The sequence below is a fragment of the Corvus hawaiiensis genome, chromosome 12, assembly GCF_020740725.1.
Source record: "Corvus hawaiiensis isolate bCorHaw1 chromosome 12, bCorHaw1.pri.cur, whole genome shotgun sequence".
NCBI classification, from domain to species: domain Eukaryota; kingdom Metazoa; phylum Chordata; class Aves; order Passeriformes; family Corvidae; genus Corvus; species Corvus hawaiiensis.
The window spans coordinates 4,864,908-4,883,264 of NC_063224.1; the positions used below are offsets into that span (position 1 = coordinate 4,864,908).

Below are 18,357 nucleotides of genomic sequence, written 5' to 3' on the forward strand. Positions count from 1 at the left end.
CAAATCAACCCAATGCTCATAGTCCTGAACTTGTTACTGAAGAGTCCGAAACCAGCCTGTGTTTCTGTATGTCCAGCATAATCCCTCTGACCCACAGTGACAGAACAGTGTCCCAGCGTCTTATTCTTAAAATGTTCAGTCTCATTAGTGCCAAATATTCCAAAGACTGGAAGAAAATAATCACCAAGAGGTTTTTAGCTCTGGTTCTGACCTGTATCGAGATCTCCAATCACGTATATGCTGGCTCCGATGGGCACAGCTCCATACACAAAAGAAGAACTAGTTGGGATACATAGGTTCTGGTCATTTAGATAAATCCACCTGTAAAAATAACAATTAAAAAACAGGATTTGATTTTTATTGAGCACATTAAAAAAACAAAAATCCAGATTTTTTTTTTGCAACTGTAATCTTTGACTCAAAATCAGAGTGTACATATTAATTTGTTGTGTGAAGAGAACATTGTCTAGTTTGGGACAGTCCTGGCTTCTCCCAGCCAGGAAAAGCAGCTTGTACTGCTGTATCCTGAAGTTGCTTAATTTCAGAATTGCTCCACCCATCTGTGTAAACTACCTATAATAAATTCTTCTTGCAGGCACCCAGTGTGACCTTCTGGAAGAGAGCAGGCATGTAAGAGAGCCAACAACAGCTATGCCAGTCAATTTTCCCTACAGAGAAAATTTTAGGCAGTTTTGTCTTAAAATTAGTCTTTAAATTGTCTTTAAAACAAACACATTAAGTTTTAATGATCCATAGTAGGGGGAATAACAAATTGCTATAGCAGAACTTTGAAATTAAGCAGTGTCTCCCCCATATAATTCTTTAACTTCTTTAATTGTGCTTTATCAGGGACATGAAATCCCTGCCTGCTAAGAAGAATGCAGCACTTGGCAATGCTTAACTTCAAACAAGGGATAGAAGACTGGAAATCAAAGTGGTAAAGGAATTTGGAAAAGAAGAGAAATGTCCTTTATCTGGAATAAAGATATCCACAGACCTTCCCAATCACATATCAGGCTCTTTTCAATCCCTTTCCAGCTCCTACAGTAATCTTACAATTCCCCTGTGTTCATGGTAAGCACAGTCTCATTTCAACACTACATCAGCCTGATCTTTCCAACAAGTGAAAAGCAGTTTTCTGTGTTGAAGCCTTTGGAAAGCAGGTAAGTATGTACTCCTCATCCACGTGGGATGCTAGTTTATAAAGAGGTCCCATTGCCAAGAGTTGTCAGCATCCTCTCTGTGGTCCTGAAACAAATTCCTACAAAATGCTGCTGCACCTTTGCAGATGCTGTCACAGTTACACAGTACAGCCCCTGAGACGTACAAATCAAGGCCATTTTAGGGGACTGCTCCTACACTTTTTATTAAATAATTTACAGCATACATGAAGGTCTAAGAAACCTTTTAAAATCACCCCATGGCCATACCAGGTTAATTTGAAGGAAAAAGGTAGAAAATGCCTTCCCAGATACTGCTGATCTTTGAAAATTCTGCATCATCTGAAATCCTGATTCAGAAGTAAACCACTCTTCTGGCACTGAAGGAGATGCTGCTCCTTATCAATTATCTTGGAGACAGAAATCAATTTTTAAAGGGCAAATGAAAGGATTAGCTGTCCATTATTTTGTCTGTGCCATACACTGAGGGATTAATGTTCTGCAGAAAGCAAGGAAATGGTTTGTAGCTGCCACAGAGGAGGACAGATGAACTAAGGAGAGAAAAGAAGTTCTCAACACTGATTCAGAAACTCTCACAGATCAAAACATCTTGCACCACATTTCATTAGCTTCCTTTCCTTACTGTAGGAGGAGGGCACAGTATTTTCACTACTTTTTAGCAGCAAGTGACCTAGAATTCTGAAAACTGAGTACGTGGCAGAGAAATGCAGAAGGAAGACTCGATTTTTTTTTCTAACTATAGGACAAGGTTAAGGAAGGGAAAAATCTCAAATCAGGAGTTTATCTGCATTAGATACTCTGGGTTTTGGAGTTTAAATAAGAAAACTTAAACCCATGGGGTGAGACCCAAGCATTTTCCTACTATGCATCACCAAAGGACAATATTAAAGTATCTGCAGTTGCTTGTGAAAATCCATCCTCAGGTTTTCTCAACGTGTGTACTTTAAAAAACAGTCACCACTTTTCAGGAACACTCACAGCAGCTTTAGCAGTTAAAACTAGGAAGGAACAAAGGCAGGAAGGGCAAGGGGTCACGTTTTATCAGAATTTGACTAAGCTCCAGCTTAATGTGGGTTGTGCCTGCTGTTTGAACAGTATGGAAAAAACACCATGACCAAAAATTCAGAATCTTCAGCAACCTGAAAACAGTCCTTGGAACATAACTCTTGCGTACTTCCCTGGGATGGCTCCACTCAAACCGAGCCCAAGAGGAGCAGGGGGAAGGCAAGTCCTGCTGCAACCATGGGCAGAAGTGATCGCTCCAAAACCAGAGCAGGCTTCCACCCAATTTAAAAAAGGAAGGGGAAGAATCCTGATTTTTTTCAGTCTTAAAGTGAGACAAACAAAATGATCCATCCACACTGCTGTAATTAATGAGTAGGATGGTAACTGCTTTATTTCCAAGTGGGAAGTAAATAAAGATGTGATACAGAACCAACATATTCCAGACACGTCACCTCGAGCTCACCCCAGCTGGGAAAGGAAGCCTGGAAATGAATGAAAATCCATGTTCCTCTCATCTGACAGTGCTACCAGTCAGTCAGTGTTCTCATTACATTTGCATAAGCACTCGCTTTTAATGAAATTCCTGCACACTGAATGGAAGAATCTTGCTAATTACACATACTATGTTACAAGACTATTTAGTTCACTACTTATATGCTGCTGAAAGCTCTTCCTTATTTTTATGATGTTCCAATATCAAAAATAACATTGTAAAGGATATTTTACCAAAGTGCTGCTTCTGAAAATTATCTCTCACTTTTATCCCCCTTAAATAACTGCAAATTTTCATAAGTATTTTTTGAACCATGAGAAGAAAGAAGCAATCCTATCCCACTTACAGACCACCAGGGAAAGGAGGCAGTGGCTATACTCAAGGACAGAGCACCACCAGCAGATCTTGCAAATAATCCTAAAGTCAGTTTGGGCTCTGTTAAATATTTCCAACCATCCACATTGAGAAGAAAAAACCTGACTGTGTACAGACATCATCCAATTCTCTACACACCTACGTGGTGCCAATAGGTGTATTGCAAATTATGAACTCTTGTAGAAGGAAAGTCTGACCCACCAAGGTCTTGAGCATGTATTTAAGACTTCCTGCTTTTTATGGAGTAGACCAGCATTGGATCACTGAGTGAAGGATTCACATTCCCATCTTCCACTTTCATATTTATTAAATCTGTTTTTAACTTGATCGATATTTTAAAAACAGGATACAATGCACACTCAATCTACAGCCCTTGGAAAAAAAATCTACATCCTGCAAAAACCCTGCAGTCTGATGTACAGCATTTTCTATCTTTGGGTTCACTTAAATTCACTTATGCACATGACTCTAAAGACAGGCTGACAAAACATTTATTAATTGAAAAATCTCAGTTACAGCAGCACTTCAAGTATGAGGATTATTTTCTACATCACCCTGTTCACATTTCATGTGAACTACTGCTACTATTCTGTCTCACTTCATTTATTTTATTACTTGTTTATACAGCACAGCTTAACAGGAGTCTCAGTGTTTATTTTTTTGCTAGTGTGAAGATCTCAGCACATCCCCAGTCTTTGAAAAGCTGCGTCATGGTTAAGAATAACAATTTTGAAAGACTCCGTGCTCTGAGTTATTTTGGAGTAAGTTACTGTCAAAGTAAACAATATTAAACAAGTCCAGTCCTTTAATCCAATTCAAGCCAGAATTATGGCAGCTCACATGAATTAATATGTTTACATACTGGTGTAAGTACATCCTCAGACATTCACACTGGAGTAAAACCTGTAACTCAGACAGTCTCTGGGTGCCTGGGATGATGCTCGACCCTGTGCTCTGGCAGTGAGGCCTGAGGCACACATGGAAATTTGTGCAGATGACACAGGTGTGCACTGCTGCACGTACCCCATAACCAACACCATCCCATGGCTGAACTCACAGTACACAGAGTTCCCTCTGTCCACAGAGAAAATGAACATAATGGAGTTCTGCACTTACTTAAAAACAGCTGCAAAAGCCCACAGCTCATTACAAAGTATGCAATATTGGCATGTAACTATTAAAAAAATCGCTGTGAATTTTGGTTTGAGACTGCTAGAAATGATGCTCTCTGCTCCAACCCACTGCTCTAAACCATTTTGCAAATACATTCCTCCTTTCCACAAATCTCTTAGCCCAACACTTTTAGACCTCTGCCAATGATATACACATCCATTGTTGATGTGATATTGCAGCTTTGACAGTGCCAGTATTTGCCTTCACTGCAACTACAAAAAGTGTGTGTGCAGTGGAGTCTGAGGGTACAGATATCCCTCATGACTGACTTTTTGAAGTTGCTGGTTCGAGGGGAGCTGATCACCTTTTATTTGCTTCAGAAACTTGCTGAGGAAATAAATTCACTTTTCAATTATAAATCCATCACCTCATAGCAACTGCACAATGTTTAAGACGAAGAATCTGTCTCTCTATGTCCATTCCAGTAACTGTCACTAAGGAGCTGATAGAGAGAGATTGTCCACCTGTGATAACCTCTATGGCATCACTAATGCCTTATTCTTGAGTAAATTATGCACAACTGAGCAAGTGGAATTGCTAAACTGGTCAAACACACAAGTACTAAGTAGTTACAGTACTTAGCATAAGGTTTTCACAGACTTAAAAAAAGCATATTATTTATTTTGAGTGAAGGATGGAAGCTTAAAGCAATTTCTATCTTTTTCTGCTATTTCTCAATCAGCCCATGAAATAATACCCTCACATTTTCCAGAGGGTCAATCTGCTTTCACTTGGTGTTCATTTGGTATTTATTTATAAAACAGCATCTCAATGAAATTATTACAATTTCCCAGATTCAATCTTACTTCAAAGAAGAATACTGGACAATGAAATACTCTGTCTCAGTATTGGGCAAGCAGAAACATTTGCTAACTGCATTTTGAAGAGAAGTCCCTTTATGGCTATTTTCTCTCTTTTCCACGTAGGTACAACTGCTCAGGTGCCACAGTCACTGCCACAAACCCCCGAGAAGGAGCCACCCCACACAGATCTCTGAGGGCACCAAAACTGGGGATAACTGACAGACCCTGGAGCTGAGTGCTGGAACATGTAACAGGGACACTGCACCCTCTTCTGGCTACAGCACCCCTGGGCTGAGCTGGGGCCTTCCAAACCCCAGGAGCACCATGCCCAGGCAGCAGCTGCCATCATCCCAGCGATCCCTGATCCCCAGTCTCCGCAGGAACACCCACAACCTGTGCCCTGTCTGATCAGCAGGTTCATGCTGAGTTAAATTTCTAAGTTCTGACTGGGCAGTGGCAGAGCAGAAAGGCAAAGTCTGATATCTCAGCTGCCCTCTCCATGTGCCTCCTCCATCAGCTCCAGACAAAGTCACCTCTGCTGCCTCCCCTGCCCTGTGCCAGCACAGCCCTTACACCACACACCCCACACTCAGAGCAACTGGGGCAACTGGAGTTTTATCACTATTCCACTTGAATCCTGAAACGCCTCGGGGATGCCACCAAGCAAAGACACAAATCCATCACACTGTGGCAGGTGTGGGTGCTGCAGTCAGCAGGTGGCACCACGGGCCCACCTGCAGCACCCAGGCTGGGGCCTTCCCAGCTTCCCAAACTCCACTTTGTGGAAGCTCAGCCTGCATCAACCAGTGAAACGGGTTTGCAGTCACTGCTGAGGAATCATGAGCTAGAACCTTCTGAAGAACAGAATCAGGCTGGAAATATTTCAAGTAAATCAGCTAAAAATAGCAAGTGAGAGAGAGGGGACCACTTCTTTACACAGTTCTTTCCCTTTCAAAGACCTCTTGCAAAACATTAATAAACTTCTACCATTTCCCCTGCCTCCAGAAGGCTTGAAAACACTAAGGGAGCATCAGCAGCAACAGCCTCTCTGATCTGTCTGCTTCCTATAACCAATTTAAAGGATGTTTTTCTTCAGCTTCATTTGATTATAGCTAGTTTAGACACCACTTTGAACAACACAGAAGACTTCTTCATACAGAAATTAAAGTCTCTTTACAACCATAACTTGCAAGAAAATTATATAATGAATTTACATCTACTGTTCTATTTTTGTGTCCTTTTATACAGGTCACTGTCATAAATCAGTCTTGATCTTCTAATAAAGACATGCTAATCTCCTTCACTTGTCAACAAGCCTTGAAACATCTGACCACAAAGTCTTTTTAAAATTTAATTTATAAAAAAAGAATAATTCAATTTACAGTTATATGCAAGAAAAAAGTCACTGGAGGAACCAAAGCTTGCCAGTTATGACTGGAGAAGAAGGTGACTAAACAAAAAATTCAGTGTAAGGTAACTTTTTGAATGGTTACCACATGTAGTAAGGTGGATTCCACAACCAGAGCCAAGAGATGACAAATGAAGTAATCGGAAGCAAATTCAAAACAAACAGAAGGAGATCAGCCATGCAGTGTGGTGAGGTGGCTGTGGGATGTAGAGCACTCATAGTGTCTTTCCTATGGCAAAAGCCTACGTGGGTGCCATCAGCTATAAATGCTTGGAACAGAAATGCACGAAATTTCTCATCTCTGGTTTAGGAATTCCCTAAGCTGCAAATCTTTGGAGACAGGATTTGATCATGAAGAAATATCCCTGTACATACATACATTCCCCCATAGAACCATGGAATCATTTAGGTTGGAAAAGACCCATAATGAGCACCCAACATGGAGCCTTGGGCACGAGGAGGGGTGGGGGCAGCAGTATCCTGCACTTGGGGAAATTGCAGAGTGAAGGGGAAGAACCACAACTCCCTGTGTGACCAAGGTGCTTCTCCTGTCCAGGGACACTCAAGACCCACATGGTGGCCCCAAGGCCTTAGGCTTGGCATTTAGAGGGAAAAGTGGAGTGGATGGACCTTCAGTAACAGCCATACTGGGTCACAAAAAGTGAAATGAGCAACAGATACATGGCACAGACCTCACAGGCTCTGGAGTGCAGGAACAAGGGGCCAGGGAAGAGGCAGATGACTGGATGGCAAGTTATTTTCTATGGTTAGAGCTGCAGCCAGTTACCTTTTAAACTCATCATGATAAAATTCAGATTTGCACGTCACCATCTCACTGGCTTGGCTGTCGTCACGACTCCTGACCCCACCAAATACATAAAGCTCGGAGGCAACTCCACAGGCCACTGCCCCAAATCTGAAAATCCAAATGAGGAAAAAATATTAATGCAATGTATCAAAACCCTTTTGCATACCCTTCTGAACTTTCTTTGCCTTTTATTCATTTATTTATACACACAGATGCCTTAAATATTCAACAAGATGAGATGAGTCATGGATATGAATTGTAAGCACCTAAAGAAAGAAAAAACCAGCAAAAATATTTATCTCTAAAAAATATTTTGAAGCTCCAATTGTAATATAATTTCTAGTTTTCATTTTGCATCAGGAAACTATTGCTTGTAACATCAGGACTGTATTTCTACAAAATTTGTATTTGTTGCTTGGATGCTTATCTTTACTCAGCCACATGTTAACTACAGGCCACCATGACTCAGAAAGACCTGGTGAGATTCATAGGCCATCTTCACAGATCCATCAGAAAAAGGACACTTTCCTCTCATCAGAGGGTTGGAAAAGCAATCTAGTTCCCCCCTTCCATTTTCCCTCACCTCCTCTCTTTGAGAGGACAGATTGCTGTCCACTGCTGAGTCCTGGGGTCGTAACACTCCACAGATTCAAAGAGTTTTCCATAGGAGCCTCCACCCATTGCATAGATTTTCTTCTTCATAGCTGCATAGCAGCCAATCTTATAAAAAAAAAGAAAAATATATCTAAAATGACACACAAATGCACAGTACTGCGAGCTCAAAGCTGTCTATACACACCCACAGAGGCATTTGGGTTGCCTCTACTACAGGTCAAACAATGCCAGGCATAAAAATATTTAGCCACAGTTTTGTTTTAGTGTATAAATAGAGAAGCTGCTCACTCTCATTTAATTTTGAGACTATTTACTACAGCTTCTACTTGAAGCAAAAGGTTAAAGTATATATTTTTATATATATATATACATACATATATCTGCATTGACTGTTTAACAAGAAGTAACACAATAATATAGGATGTGGTTTTTACCTTTCTAACCATGGTCAAGTCTGGCTGCTTGGTCCAGGTCCGGTTATAAATATCATAGCTCTCCATAGAGATCAGCTCCCTTTCACCATCCTCACCTCCCAGAATATACAGAATCCCATCAATCTCTACCACACCAAAATTATGTCGTGCCTAAGGGATATCAATAAAGTCAACATTGAAAAACATAACTGCCATTGTGAATAAATGAACACAATTTTATTTCAAAATATCTGTCTGCAAAGTGCTATTGGTATTATGCCTGGCTTTTGTTTTGTTTTGGGGTTTTTTTTAATGGTGAAGTCCTAAACATCAGCACAAGAGTATTAATTTAATCAACTAAACAAAACAAAGGGTACTAAAAGGAGGGGAAAAAAAAAAAAAAAGCAGAGCAGCAGAAGCCAAAGAGACCACACAGAAATCTAAGAACAGAGCTTGGCCATATTTCAGTTCCCATAGTGGTGGTCTCCACAGTGAAGCTATTGCTTTCAGGTCTCTATAGCAGCAAAGCCTGGACCCATTCTCTGTGCAAAGGCAGCTCTCCTGTTTTGTATGTATGAGCCCAGCTACTCCTCAATCTCACAGCAAACATATCACAAGCAGGAAACTTAATGCATCATAACTAAAATTGAAGCCAAATCGATATGCCTTTGTCAACCAGAGATTGCAAAGAGCAAAATCCTGTGGTTAAACAACTTCTTAATAAACACCCTGTGCTGATTTACAAAGATAAAAACACAGGTGTATTAAGGATATATGTTTACAAATAACAAACTGTTACTTTTTGATGGAATGTAATTATGAAGAAGGAAGCATTAACTCAAACCAAACCTAAATATGTCTGTGCAAGCCAAGTTCTGTATGTTGGCCAGTCCTCTGTCCATCTTTTCTGCACAGTCCGATCTCTTTGTCCATCTCAGAGGTCTCTTGTTTTAGAAGGCCAGTATACGCAGAACATTAAGTATACTATAGGACTGATTCATTATGAAATTCCTGAAATTTTGTAGTTCATCTTACAGTTAGCTCTTCACCAATTGCTTAGTTTTTCCAGATCCAGCAGTCAGCATCAGACCACAAGAACAACAGGATATAAACAGAAGTCAGTCTGCAGCATGATTTTGAATGTGTAAGATGCAAGCGACTGGAGATTCAGAATAAAATTTTGCAGAAGAAAAGGAACATTTTGCCAAAGTAAAAACTTAAATCCCAACAGTTAGATAGAGATCTTGCCTCATGCATTGGTGGTAAGGAACTCCATGAATTGGTGTCTGGATCATATTTCTCTCCAGAGCTTAGCGTTCCCTTGTTTTCATCCTGACCACCAAGCACAAATAAAAATCCTTCTGTAAAACAAAATGTAAAATGATCTTAAGAACAGGACTCTTAAGAAGAGGACTCGCACCTGCACACTGAGCAAAACAATGTGACTGGTGAGCTGTATTCTGGAATTCACCAAGAGATTCAGACCAGTCACTTCTCCAGACTGGAGAAGGTAAAGCACATACTTACATCTGACTCAAGTTATCCCTGCAGATACCCTTCAACATATTCAGTGATGCAGCAACTAGAATTTACTTAAAACATGAAATACTCCTGGAGAGACAGATGTAGCAGATTCCCACAAAATGTTGCAGGAATAGTGATTTTAAGACACTCAGATGACAGGGATTTTCACAGAATCAAGTACAGTTTTGGGCAGACAAAGGGGAAGCATGAAATAACCCCAGTGCAGTCAGTCTTGAAGAAAATATATTATTATGAGCTGTATCTCAGATTTTGAGGCACTGGCAAGTTTTCATAACATTGACTTTACAAAGACAAAGTTCCCCTTTACCTGCTGACAATACTCCATGATTGATCCTTGGAATACTCATAGGAGCAAGTTCAATCCAGAGCTGTCTATTGGGATCATAAAGAGGACACATACACCGCATCACTGAGGTTGGTTTCCGTGATCTGAACACAGGGTGGGGAGGGAACAAACAAAAACAGAAAGACAAAGACAGAGTTTTACAAGTTCACTGTTAACACCTCGTGTCCAAAGCTTGCTCATTCTTGCTTTCATGTATATTCTTCATGTGGCATTTCCCCGGTAAGGAGACGGCCCCCAAACCAAACACATACATTGAGTTTGTACAGACTTGGAGACATAAAAAGCTGATTCACTTCATTCCTGCTGTATCTATCTGTAACCTTGTTTATGAACTTTGAGCAAGCTAAGAAGAACTGATAGAGAGTATTAGTAATGTCTGAGTAAAGTGATTCACAAACTGACATGCAAAATGTTATCTGAGTGGTTTACTACACTTCTATTAAGAGCTAACATCTAAATGCTAAATTTATTAAACTGGACAGAGCCCTCCCATCTGCTGCAGGGGGCACTCAAGAAAAGAAAGGGATTATTGTCTAGAACAGGAATTTTCCCCTTATCTCAGATGCACCAATAACTTCTTTTTTGGAACCACAGCTATTATAAACAGAACAGTTTAAAGCACACATTCATTCCTTCTAGGTTTTGTTACAGATGCCTTTCAGATCATCAGAAAGGTGTTTCTCCAATGTTCTGTGCTGAAGTCTATTCAGTTTAAAAAAAAACAACGACCAGTTACTGAACAAACAATCCTACTCTAAGTTAATTATGGTTGTATGTCAAAAACAAAGTAACTGGTTTTTGCTGAATCATTCCCAAAGGTATTTTATGTGTGTCTGACCAACCTAAGCCAAACTCAAATGACAGAGTGATAAGCAATAGGTGCACATATTCTGTCCACACTGTGTTTTCAGACTGCCACGAGTGCTGGCCCTGGGACCAGTGATGCCACTGCGCACTTACACTCGCTCTTCCCCCCCAACAGTCACGATGCACTCGGAGTAGCCCCGGGGCTTGAAGGAGGCCAGCATGGCCTCTCCCTGCTGCGGGGGCGTCAGGGGGATGTTGTTGCACTCCTTGACGATCTCGCGGACCAGCGGCTCGCTCATCATCTGCTCGCGCAGATACGCCGCGTCCAGGCCCGACACCCACACTGCCGACATGACATCCTTCATGTGGACCTGGGGGAGGCAGCAGTGACACAAAATCACCCTCAGCACTGAAGCACTCAGACATGCAGATGCTTCTGTGTTTAGCAAACACTTGAGAGTTTTGGTACTGGCAAGTAATGAACTATACAACACAGTGTTAGCAAGAGAATGCATCAAGTCCTCCAAGTTTCCCTATAAACGTGCTACTTGCTTTCCCACCACATAAACCAGAATGTATCATCAAATGTCAAAATGGTGCTTTTTTTCTTAATGCCCATTAAATAATAAAGGCAGCAGATGAGATATATCATCAACACAGCTTTCACCCTTTCACCACAATCCCATGGTCTGCATTTCAGGCAAAACTCAATGAATTCTGTAAGTGAAAGATTAGTCCTGAAAGAAACAGATCTATTTCAAGTTCCCACTGATTAGAATAAACACTCTGATCTGCACCACATTCAAAATACAAACATTCGGATGTCCTTACCTTTCTGGATTCTGAATCATGAGAAATCCACCTTATCACTGCTTCAAAGACGTATCTTTCGTTTCCAACATTGAGCTTTTCCATCGACAGCACTTCTTTCAGTTTTTGAGGAGTCAGTTCCAAGAATTCCTCTGTGCTGCTGACATCTCGAAAGTGAGTTTCCAGATACTCTGAGGCAAGGTAGTGAACATGATGCAAACAATAGTGCAGTGCAAAGTCCCGAATACCAATACAGTTCTCAGCAGCTATGCAACCTTCTAAAAACTCACAGCAGAGAGTTTTTAAGTCTGTAAGCAGCAGGAGATCAGCTGCCTGTACCACATCTTGGATAGTTTCTTCATTTAGCCTGATCTGCAAGAATTAATTTAGAAGTTATAGCTACTATCACTCATTAGTTCCATGACATGCCCGCACTCATTACACTCATTCTCAGTGGCTGAAAAATGGACTATTACTGCCCATGTAAAAATTAGGAGAAACTGATATGACTGCTAACCATTTATTAATTAACACAGGGATGGAAAGGCATTTGCTTGACAGAAGGTGAGGAGCAGAAATTTTGCTCCTGAAGTAACCAACCATAAAATTGCTCATCTCATCCAGGAACCTAAAATGAGTTTTCCTGTAATAAATAAATAATTTTTTAAAACACACATGCAGGAACGAATTTCAAGCCATATCTGCCTTTTCTTTTTCTGCTGAAAGTTAAACTCGTTCAGCAATCTCAATCTGGTTCCAAATAAACCGGACACACCAACTTTAATTCCTGCTAAGGCTCCTAGCAGGCAGATCTGACAAGAGGCCAGAGAGGTGGGCACAAGGGGAGGGAGGGAGAGTGCCTGGTGTACTGTAACACTCAGTGATGGGGTCTCCATCTCCGTGGCTACCAAACCAGTCCTCTGTCACAGCTGACAAACGCTGCCTGTTTTAAAGCAGGTTACTGAGGGCAGCCACCAATTTTAACACAAGTATTTGACATTAACTCTAAATTTTGAAGTCCTCCCCTGCTGCGCAAGAAGAGCAGAGACAATTCCTGCAGAGCCTACTGCCTCTCCTTCACATTCACAGCCCCACTCTGCAGAAGTTTTATCACAAAGCTTTAAACACCTTTCAGGATAGCATTGTTAAAACCCAAGTTATTTTGCCAAATAGTCCAGTCGAGGTTTATGGTTTTTTTAATACCATACCTGCCCACTGAAGATGTAATCTAGTATCTCTTTCATGATATCAACAGATATTCCTTCGAGTTCAATCTTGTACGTTGAGCCATCGTCCTTTGGAGGATTGTAATTCAATTTTGTTCTAAGAGAAGAGAAAATAAAGTGATCAAAGTTCAAAATCTGGGCATTGCTCGCTCTGTTTCTGAAGAAATAAACACTAGCTAAGTGAGCTATGTAGCTCACTTGAGCTACAACAGAGATGTTAAAACCTTCCAATGTGATGGGAAAACTGTCTCTTGAATTAGTAGGTATGGCCTCTGGTACTGCTCATCACATTTCCCAACTGAACAAATATGTCAGCCTTGCAAACTACCCCGGCCATCAAAGAGCCAAAGTATTTTTTATCCCAGCTCATTCATCACAAGCATTCAAAAACTTCACTCAGTCCTTCCAACAGAACAGCAGCTCTGCTGACAGATGAAACACAAGAATTTGCTTTGATGAAGGTGGAAAAAAACCCAAAGCAAAACAAAACCAAAATTTTTTTTACCAAGAAAGAAATAATTAGAGTTAAGCAGACCAGAATATTCACTGGCAGCACAAACATTGGAATTGCATTACCATTTTGTGTAGCTTATGACATTATCAGCCTAGTGCTAAGCCTGGCTGTAACCAAGCCATGCACTTACAGTTCCAGGAAACAGCCCCATGTGCTGCTCAGACGAGCTTTAAATTCTCATCTACATCAGTGGACACTTCACTTATGAGCAATTTCTTTAAACATACCAGGAGCACAGTGATGTGCCTGTGAATAGAATGATGGGGGCTAGGGGAAAAGGTGAGGAAGTAATAGCACAGCAGACACTTTGCTTTCCACCAGCTGTCAGTGCCAACACTTCCTCCAGGAGCAACTGTGGTGCTCAAGTTGAACACAACTTCAAGTGTTCAAAAGGGAGCAGCACCCATCAGTCTGGTGCAAATGGTCATGAGAGCTAATAAAACATAATTTTGAACATATTTTCCCACATTTTGGTCAATGAAGAATATATTACATAAAGACAAGAAAGTTTATTTCACTACCTCTCTGTATATATAGTGACCTACATCTGTACCACAGCGCACTAAAATAAAAGCTTTTAAAACTTTTTAACTTTCATTTGAATATATCCTCAGATAGAATCAGTTTCTTAATGTGAAAAGCTGTGGCTTTGCTAAGCTGAAAGTGTCCAGTCTGTCACAGCTTCCTGCTATCCACACTCATGCTAAGCAAATACATAAATAGGTCTTAGCTAAGGGCAGATTCTGCCTCACTTACTCATATCGGAATAAATTAGTTTCTCACAAAATAAGCTGTAACTCACATCAAATAAAACCTTAGCCTGTAAGGAGCTATTTTTAAGTGTGAATAAGGGCAGTAATTTTAGTCCTTTAGTTCATCATACTTGTGGTCCTGTCTTCACATCCCTTTTCTACTCTGCAGAACACCCAGACACAGCAGTGCTCAGGTGCCCATGTACCACTGCACCAGGGCTGCAGCTGCTTCACCCTGTCTGTACAGCACCTGGCACGAGTTACAATACAAATAACAACAACAACAGTGTGGCATGGATTAGGAAATTGTTTATTTCCTAACACTTGGAAGTAGATTAGGAAAATTATGTGACTCCCATTAAGGCGCATGCTGCAATAGCAGGCACTGATTTACAGCTTGACAGCTGAAAACTCCTAACCTAAACGTACATTTCCAGCAGAATGTACAATGTGTACCTCAACTCCAGCCATCCTTGCCCATGTGCAACGTGCATTTTTCATGTCTACAAGCTCCAAACGAGCCACAGAGCATACACACACAGGGCAACGTGCCTTTTCAATTCTAATAGAGCAAAGGCTTCTTCACACGCATTTCCAAATGTATCCAAAACTATCTCCATGTACGCTCGATTTCCGGGTTTCTTGGTTTGTAACAAAAGGTGCTTCCTGTTTTCTGGGATGAAACTGTGTTTTCTTTTAACTTAACATAAAATGTATCAAGGATCACAGTGTCTGGCTTCCTTCAGCAGAAAAGACAGTCAGTTGCGTGATCCCTGGAGTAGCTGTTATGATCAAATACACAGCAGTATCTACACAGAACCTGGGGAGTCCAACACATTGTGGGGCTTAAAACAGGTCCAAGGCAGATAATAAGCATGTTGATGCCAGCACTAATGGGGAGATTAGGGAAAGGACTTGTGCCATTTATCACTAACTTTCATCTTAGCATCACCTGTACACACCCAAGCTAAATCACCTTATTGCATGGACTTTACATTGACGCCTCTTGGTAACAAGAAAGTGTTGTTCAGAGTTTTTGGGTCTTATCAGGCTACATGTTCTAATTACTGTGTACTTTTTCAAGCATCAACAGTTGGTAATCTGAAAAGAAATTACCTAGCCCCTGATGCAAGGCTGAAACACAAAGTCAAAGCAGAAAAATAACCTTGAGAACAAATCAAATTATTTCAAAGTTACAGACACTTGTATGTAGGCAAACATTCACCTTATGCAAATGCTTCTCAGTTCAGATTAAGTTTTTTTCTTATCATCTGTCATGGGAAGCAATAGTGATCCATCTCTCACATGATTTTAATTTGCTGGTTAATAAAATACAAGGTTATTTATTTCAGTACAAGTACTTCTGAGCTATGCCAAGAGAGCCATTCCCAAAGGCAGCTGTAGGCACTCCTTGTTACGCCAAAAGTGCAAGACAGCTACTGGCTGTTGGGAGGAGAGGAGGAAAAATATGATGCAAGGACATCTTATAACTAGATTTGGGGCTGCAAAAGTTTAAGGAAAAAAATTGTGAGTCCAAATGGAACGAAAGCTGAAGGAGGAGAGAAAAGTGCGAGGTGTGCAAGCAGAGGGCATTAAGCCATGTCTCCTCTTGCATCACCCAGTACCAGCTGTGACCTGCACCCACACCTCGCCAGCAAACTGAGGCCTGGGCATCCCTGTCATAACACACAGAGACAGAATGAGAAAGTTTCCAAACACGTTTGTTCCCAGTTCAGAAAGACAATGGGCATCACATGGAGAAATACTTAAGCCTTGCCCTCTATCAAACTTCACTTTAGAAAATAAGTTATCAGCTATGCTTAAGCAGAGGCTTTCCAATCTGTCAGCATCGTAGAAGGAGGATGCCTTCTTTCTGCCACACTCCTCCTCAGGGTGATTTACTCAGCCTGTGATTTGTGTGGCTGAGAGCTGGAAGCAGCAACCAGCAACCCAAGGTGCAGAGATGTGCCAGCTGCAGCACAGCTGCTTCTAAAACAGGCATGTGACAGCTTCCTACTGTGGACAACATTTCTAATTACTTTAAAAGCACTCCAAGTTGCTAAACCACAGCAGAAAAGACTGCCTCAGTCTTCCTTAATTCAGATGGAAGACCAGAATGTCAAGATGTAGAAGGAAATAACCCTCCCAGCCAACCAAAACCCCCATGAGCTGGGAGCAGAGCACAGCTGAGACAGAGCTGGAAGAAACAAAACAAGGCAACTTCTTCATCCTGTTTTCTCACATAATTTAATTTTGAGCAACTTGACTCCATACATGTTTTAAAACAATATTTTCCATTTTTTAATTAAGATCACCATTGTTAAGTTGAAATGGCTTCCAGTAATATAAACTGTTCTATAAATCCTCAACATCCACCCCAACATCTTGTGCCTCGTTAGGAAAACTGCTGGCACACACAACACCTTGAACCAGTGGCATAAGAGCAAATGGGTTGATGTTGTGTTTTGATGTTGTCTGTGTGACAAATTTAGAATCTGCTGTTCCACATCACTTAAGGAATACAATCCTAATGAGTCATCTCAAATGCTCTTCATAAGGCAGAATGAGGATAAAAATTCCAGTACCTCGTCTGTATATGTAAGCAGTGTAAGCAAGGTGAATCCTCAAAATGAGAACAGGGGCTCAAGAACTGATATTGATACTGCTAGGAATGACAATTTACATCTAATGACATAAAACAGATTCAAATAATTAAAAAAAACCCACAAGCAAAAAGAAAACCAACAGATAAATTAAGACTGTCCACAGTTTTTGTTAAAATTAAGACAGATCTTCCAAATACTGTCATTTTAAAAGAGCAAAACAAATCAAAACACAACCCTACTTCCAACCTTACAGTCAATCCCCATGAAAGCACTGTTGTGGGACAGTTACAATTTATAAGAAGCAGATTGAAAAAAAAAATCCATGTGTCAAAAACTTGGTTTTCTTACATTTTACAGTTTAAAGTTTACAGGAGGGGAATAACCACTTTTAAAAACTCAACTAGACAAAACAACAAAATGAAAATTCAAATGAAGAACTTGACCACCACCAACACCACTTGCTTTCCTGAGTCAGACAAAATTTTGTGGGAATATTTTCATCTTTGAGGTCTCTGCCTTATCTGTAAAATACTAAGAAAAGAGAAGTGATGTGTTTTTACAACGGTCACATAAGCTATAAAGAGAACAAGAGCACAACTCTTGGAAAGCTTTAATCCTTAGAGTGCTGGGGTATTGGTACCCAAACAAGTAAAGAAAACACCTGTCTGCAAAGACTGTGCCTACAAGAATGCTCCAGACCACATTCACCACAAACAGGTTGTTGATATTTACAGTGAACAGCCATCAAAAAATCTGGGAAACAAGAGACAGATGCTTTGGGTTTGATGCTTTGCAACACACAATTTTTACCTGCTCTCACGTCACCGCGGTGCAAACGCAGTTCGCTGACCTACTTACACGGCAGGGTGTCAGGAACCAGACTGCAGGAGACAAGAGGGAGACACTTGTCTTTTGGAAAGGAGCTGTCTTCCCAAATTAATGATTTTGCTCCAGATTAACCATAAGGGCTGGTCTACATATGCTTTGCCAGTATTGCCACACTAGCAAACTTTAATACTCAAGTAGCAAAGTCATCCTGCCAAACCAAAGGGCAATAAAATTGGGGTTTGATGATTTATCCTTTACCTGCACCAGTGTTTTGGCCTTCTCCAGAGAGCATCAGCATTTTAAAATGAAGTTGGACCTCCAACAAATGTTTCCAGCAAAGACATGCACCAAACCTAAAACACGCTCACAAGGATGACTCAGTCCCAAAAATGGCAAGTGAGTACTTGGAGATTTTACACCACTAAGGAGAAAACAAAAAATCCACTTTTGATGCAAACATAAGGTCAATTTAGTCTCCTGGTCTGAGCTTCCTCATGTAGGTTTGAGTGCTTTCCAAGCTTTCCATGGTAAATCTAATTAAGTCCTACTTAGGACTGACCATTTAAATGGTGAATTTTTTCATTTGTCTGCCTTTATCCCTGCAACATTTTCTCCCATAAAGGCTGGTCTTTCTACGTGCAAAAAAACC

The 18,357-nt window shown here is 40.7% G+C and overlaps 1 protein-coding gene across 1 annotated transcript in view; it reads right to left on the reverse strand.

Annotated features, from left to right (window-relative positions):
• The window catches only part of GAN (gigaxonin), a 41,292-nt gene that overhangs the window by 14,407 nt on the left and 8,528 nt on the right, over window positions 1-18,357 (reverse strand). Inside the window, exons 2-10 of the mRNA XM_048316447.1 lie at window positions 12,991-13,105; window positions 11,804-12,154; window positions 11,126-11,343; window positions 10,127-10,248; window positions 9,523-9,635; window positions 8,296-8,445; window positions 7,830-7,966; window positions 7,226-7,354; window positions 212-321 (exon numbers count right to left, since the gene is read on the reverse strand). Of these exons, the coding sequence (XP_048172404.1) occupies window positions 212-321; window positions 7,226-7,354; window positions 7,830-7,966; window positions 8,296-8,445; window positions 9,523-9,635; window positions 10,127-10,248; window positions 11,126-11,343; window positions 11,804-12,154; window positions 12,991-13,105 (1,445 nt within the window). The remainder of the gene's footprint in view (window positions 1-211; window positions 322-7,225; window positions 7,355-7,829; window positions 7,967-8,295; window positions 8,446-9,522; window positions 9,636-10,126; window positions 10,249-11,125; window positions 11,344-11,803; window positions 12,155-12,990; window positions 13,106-18,357) is intronic.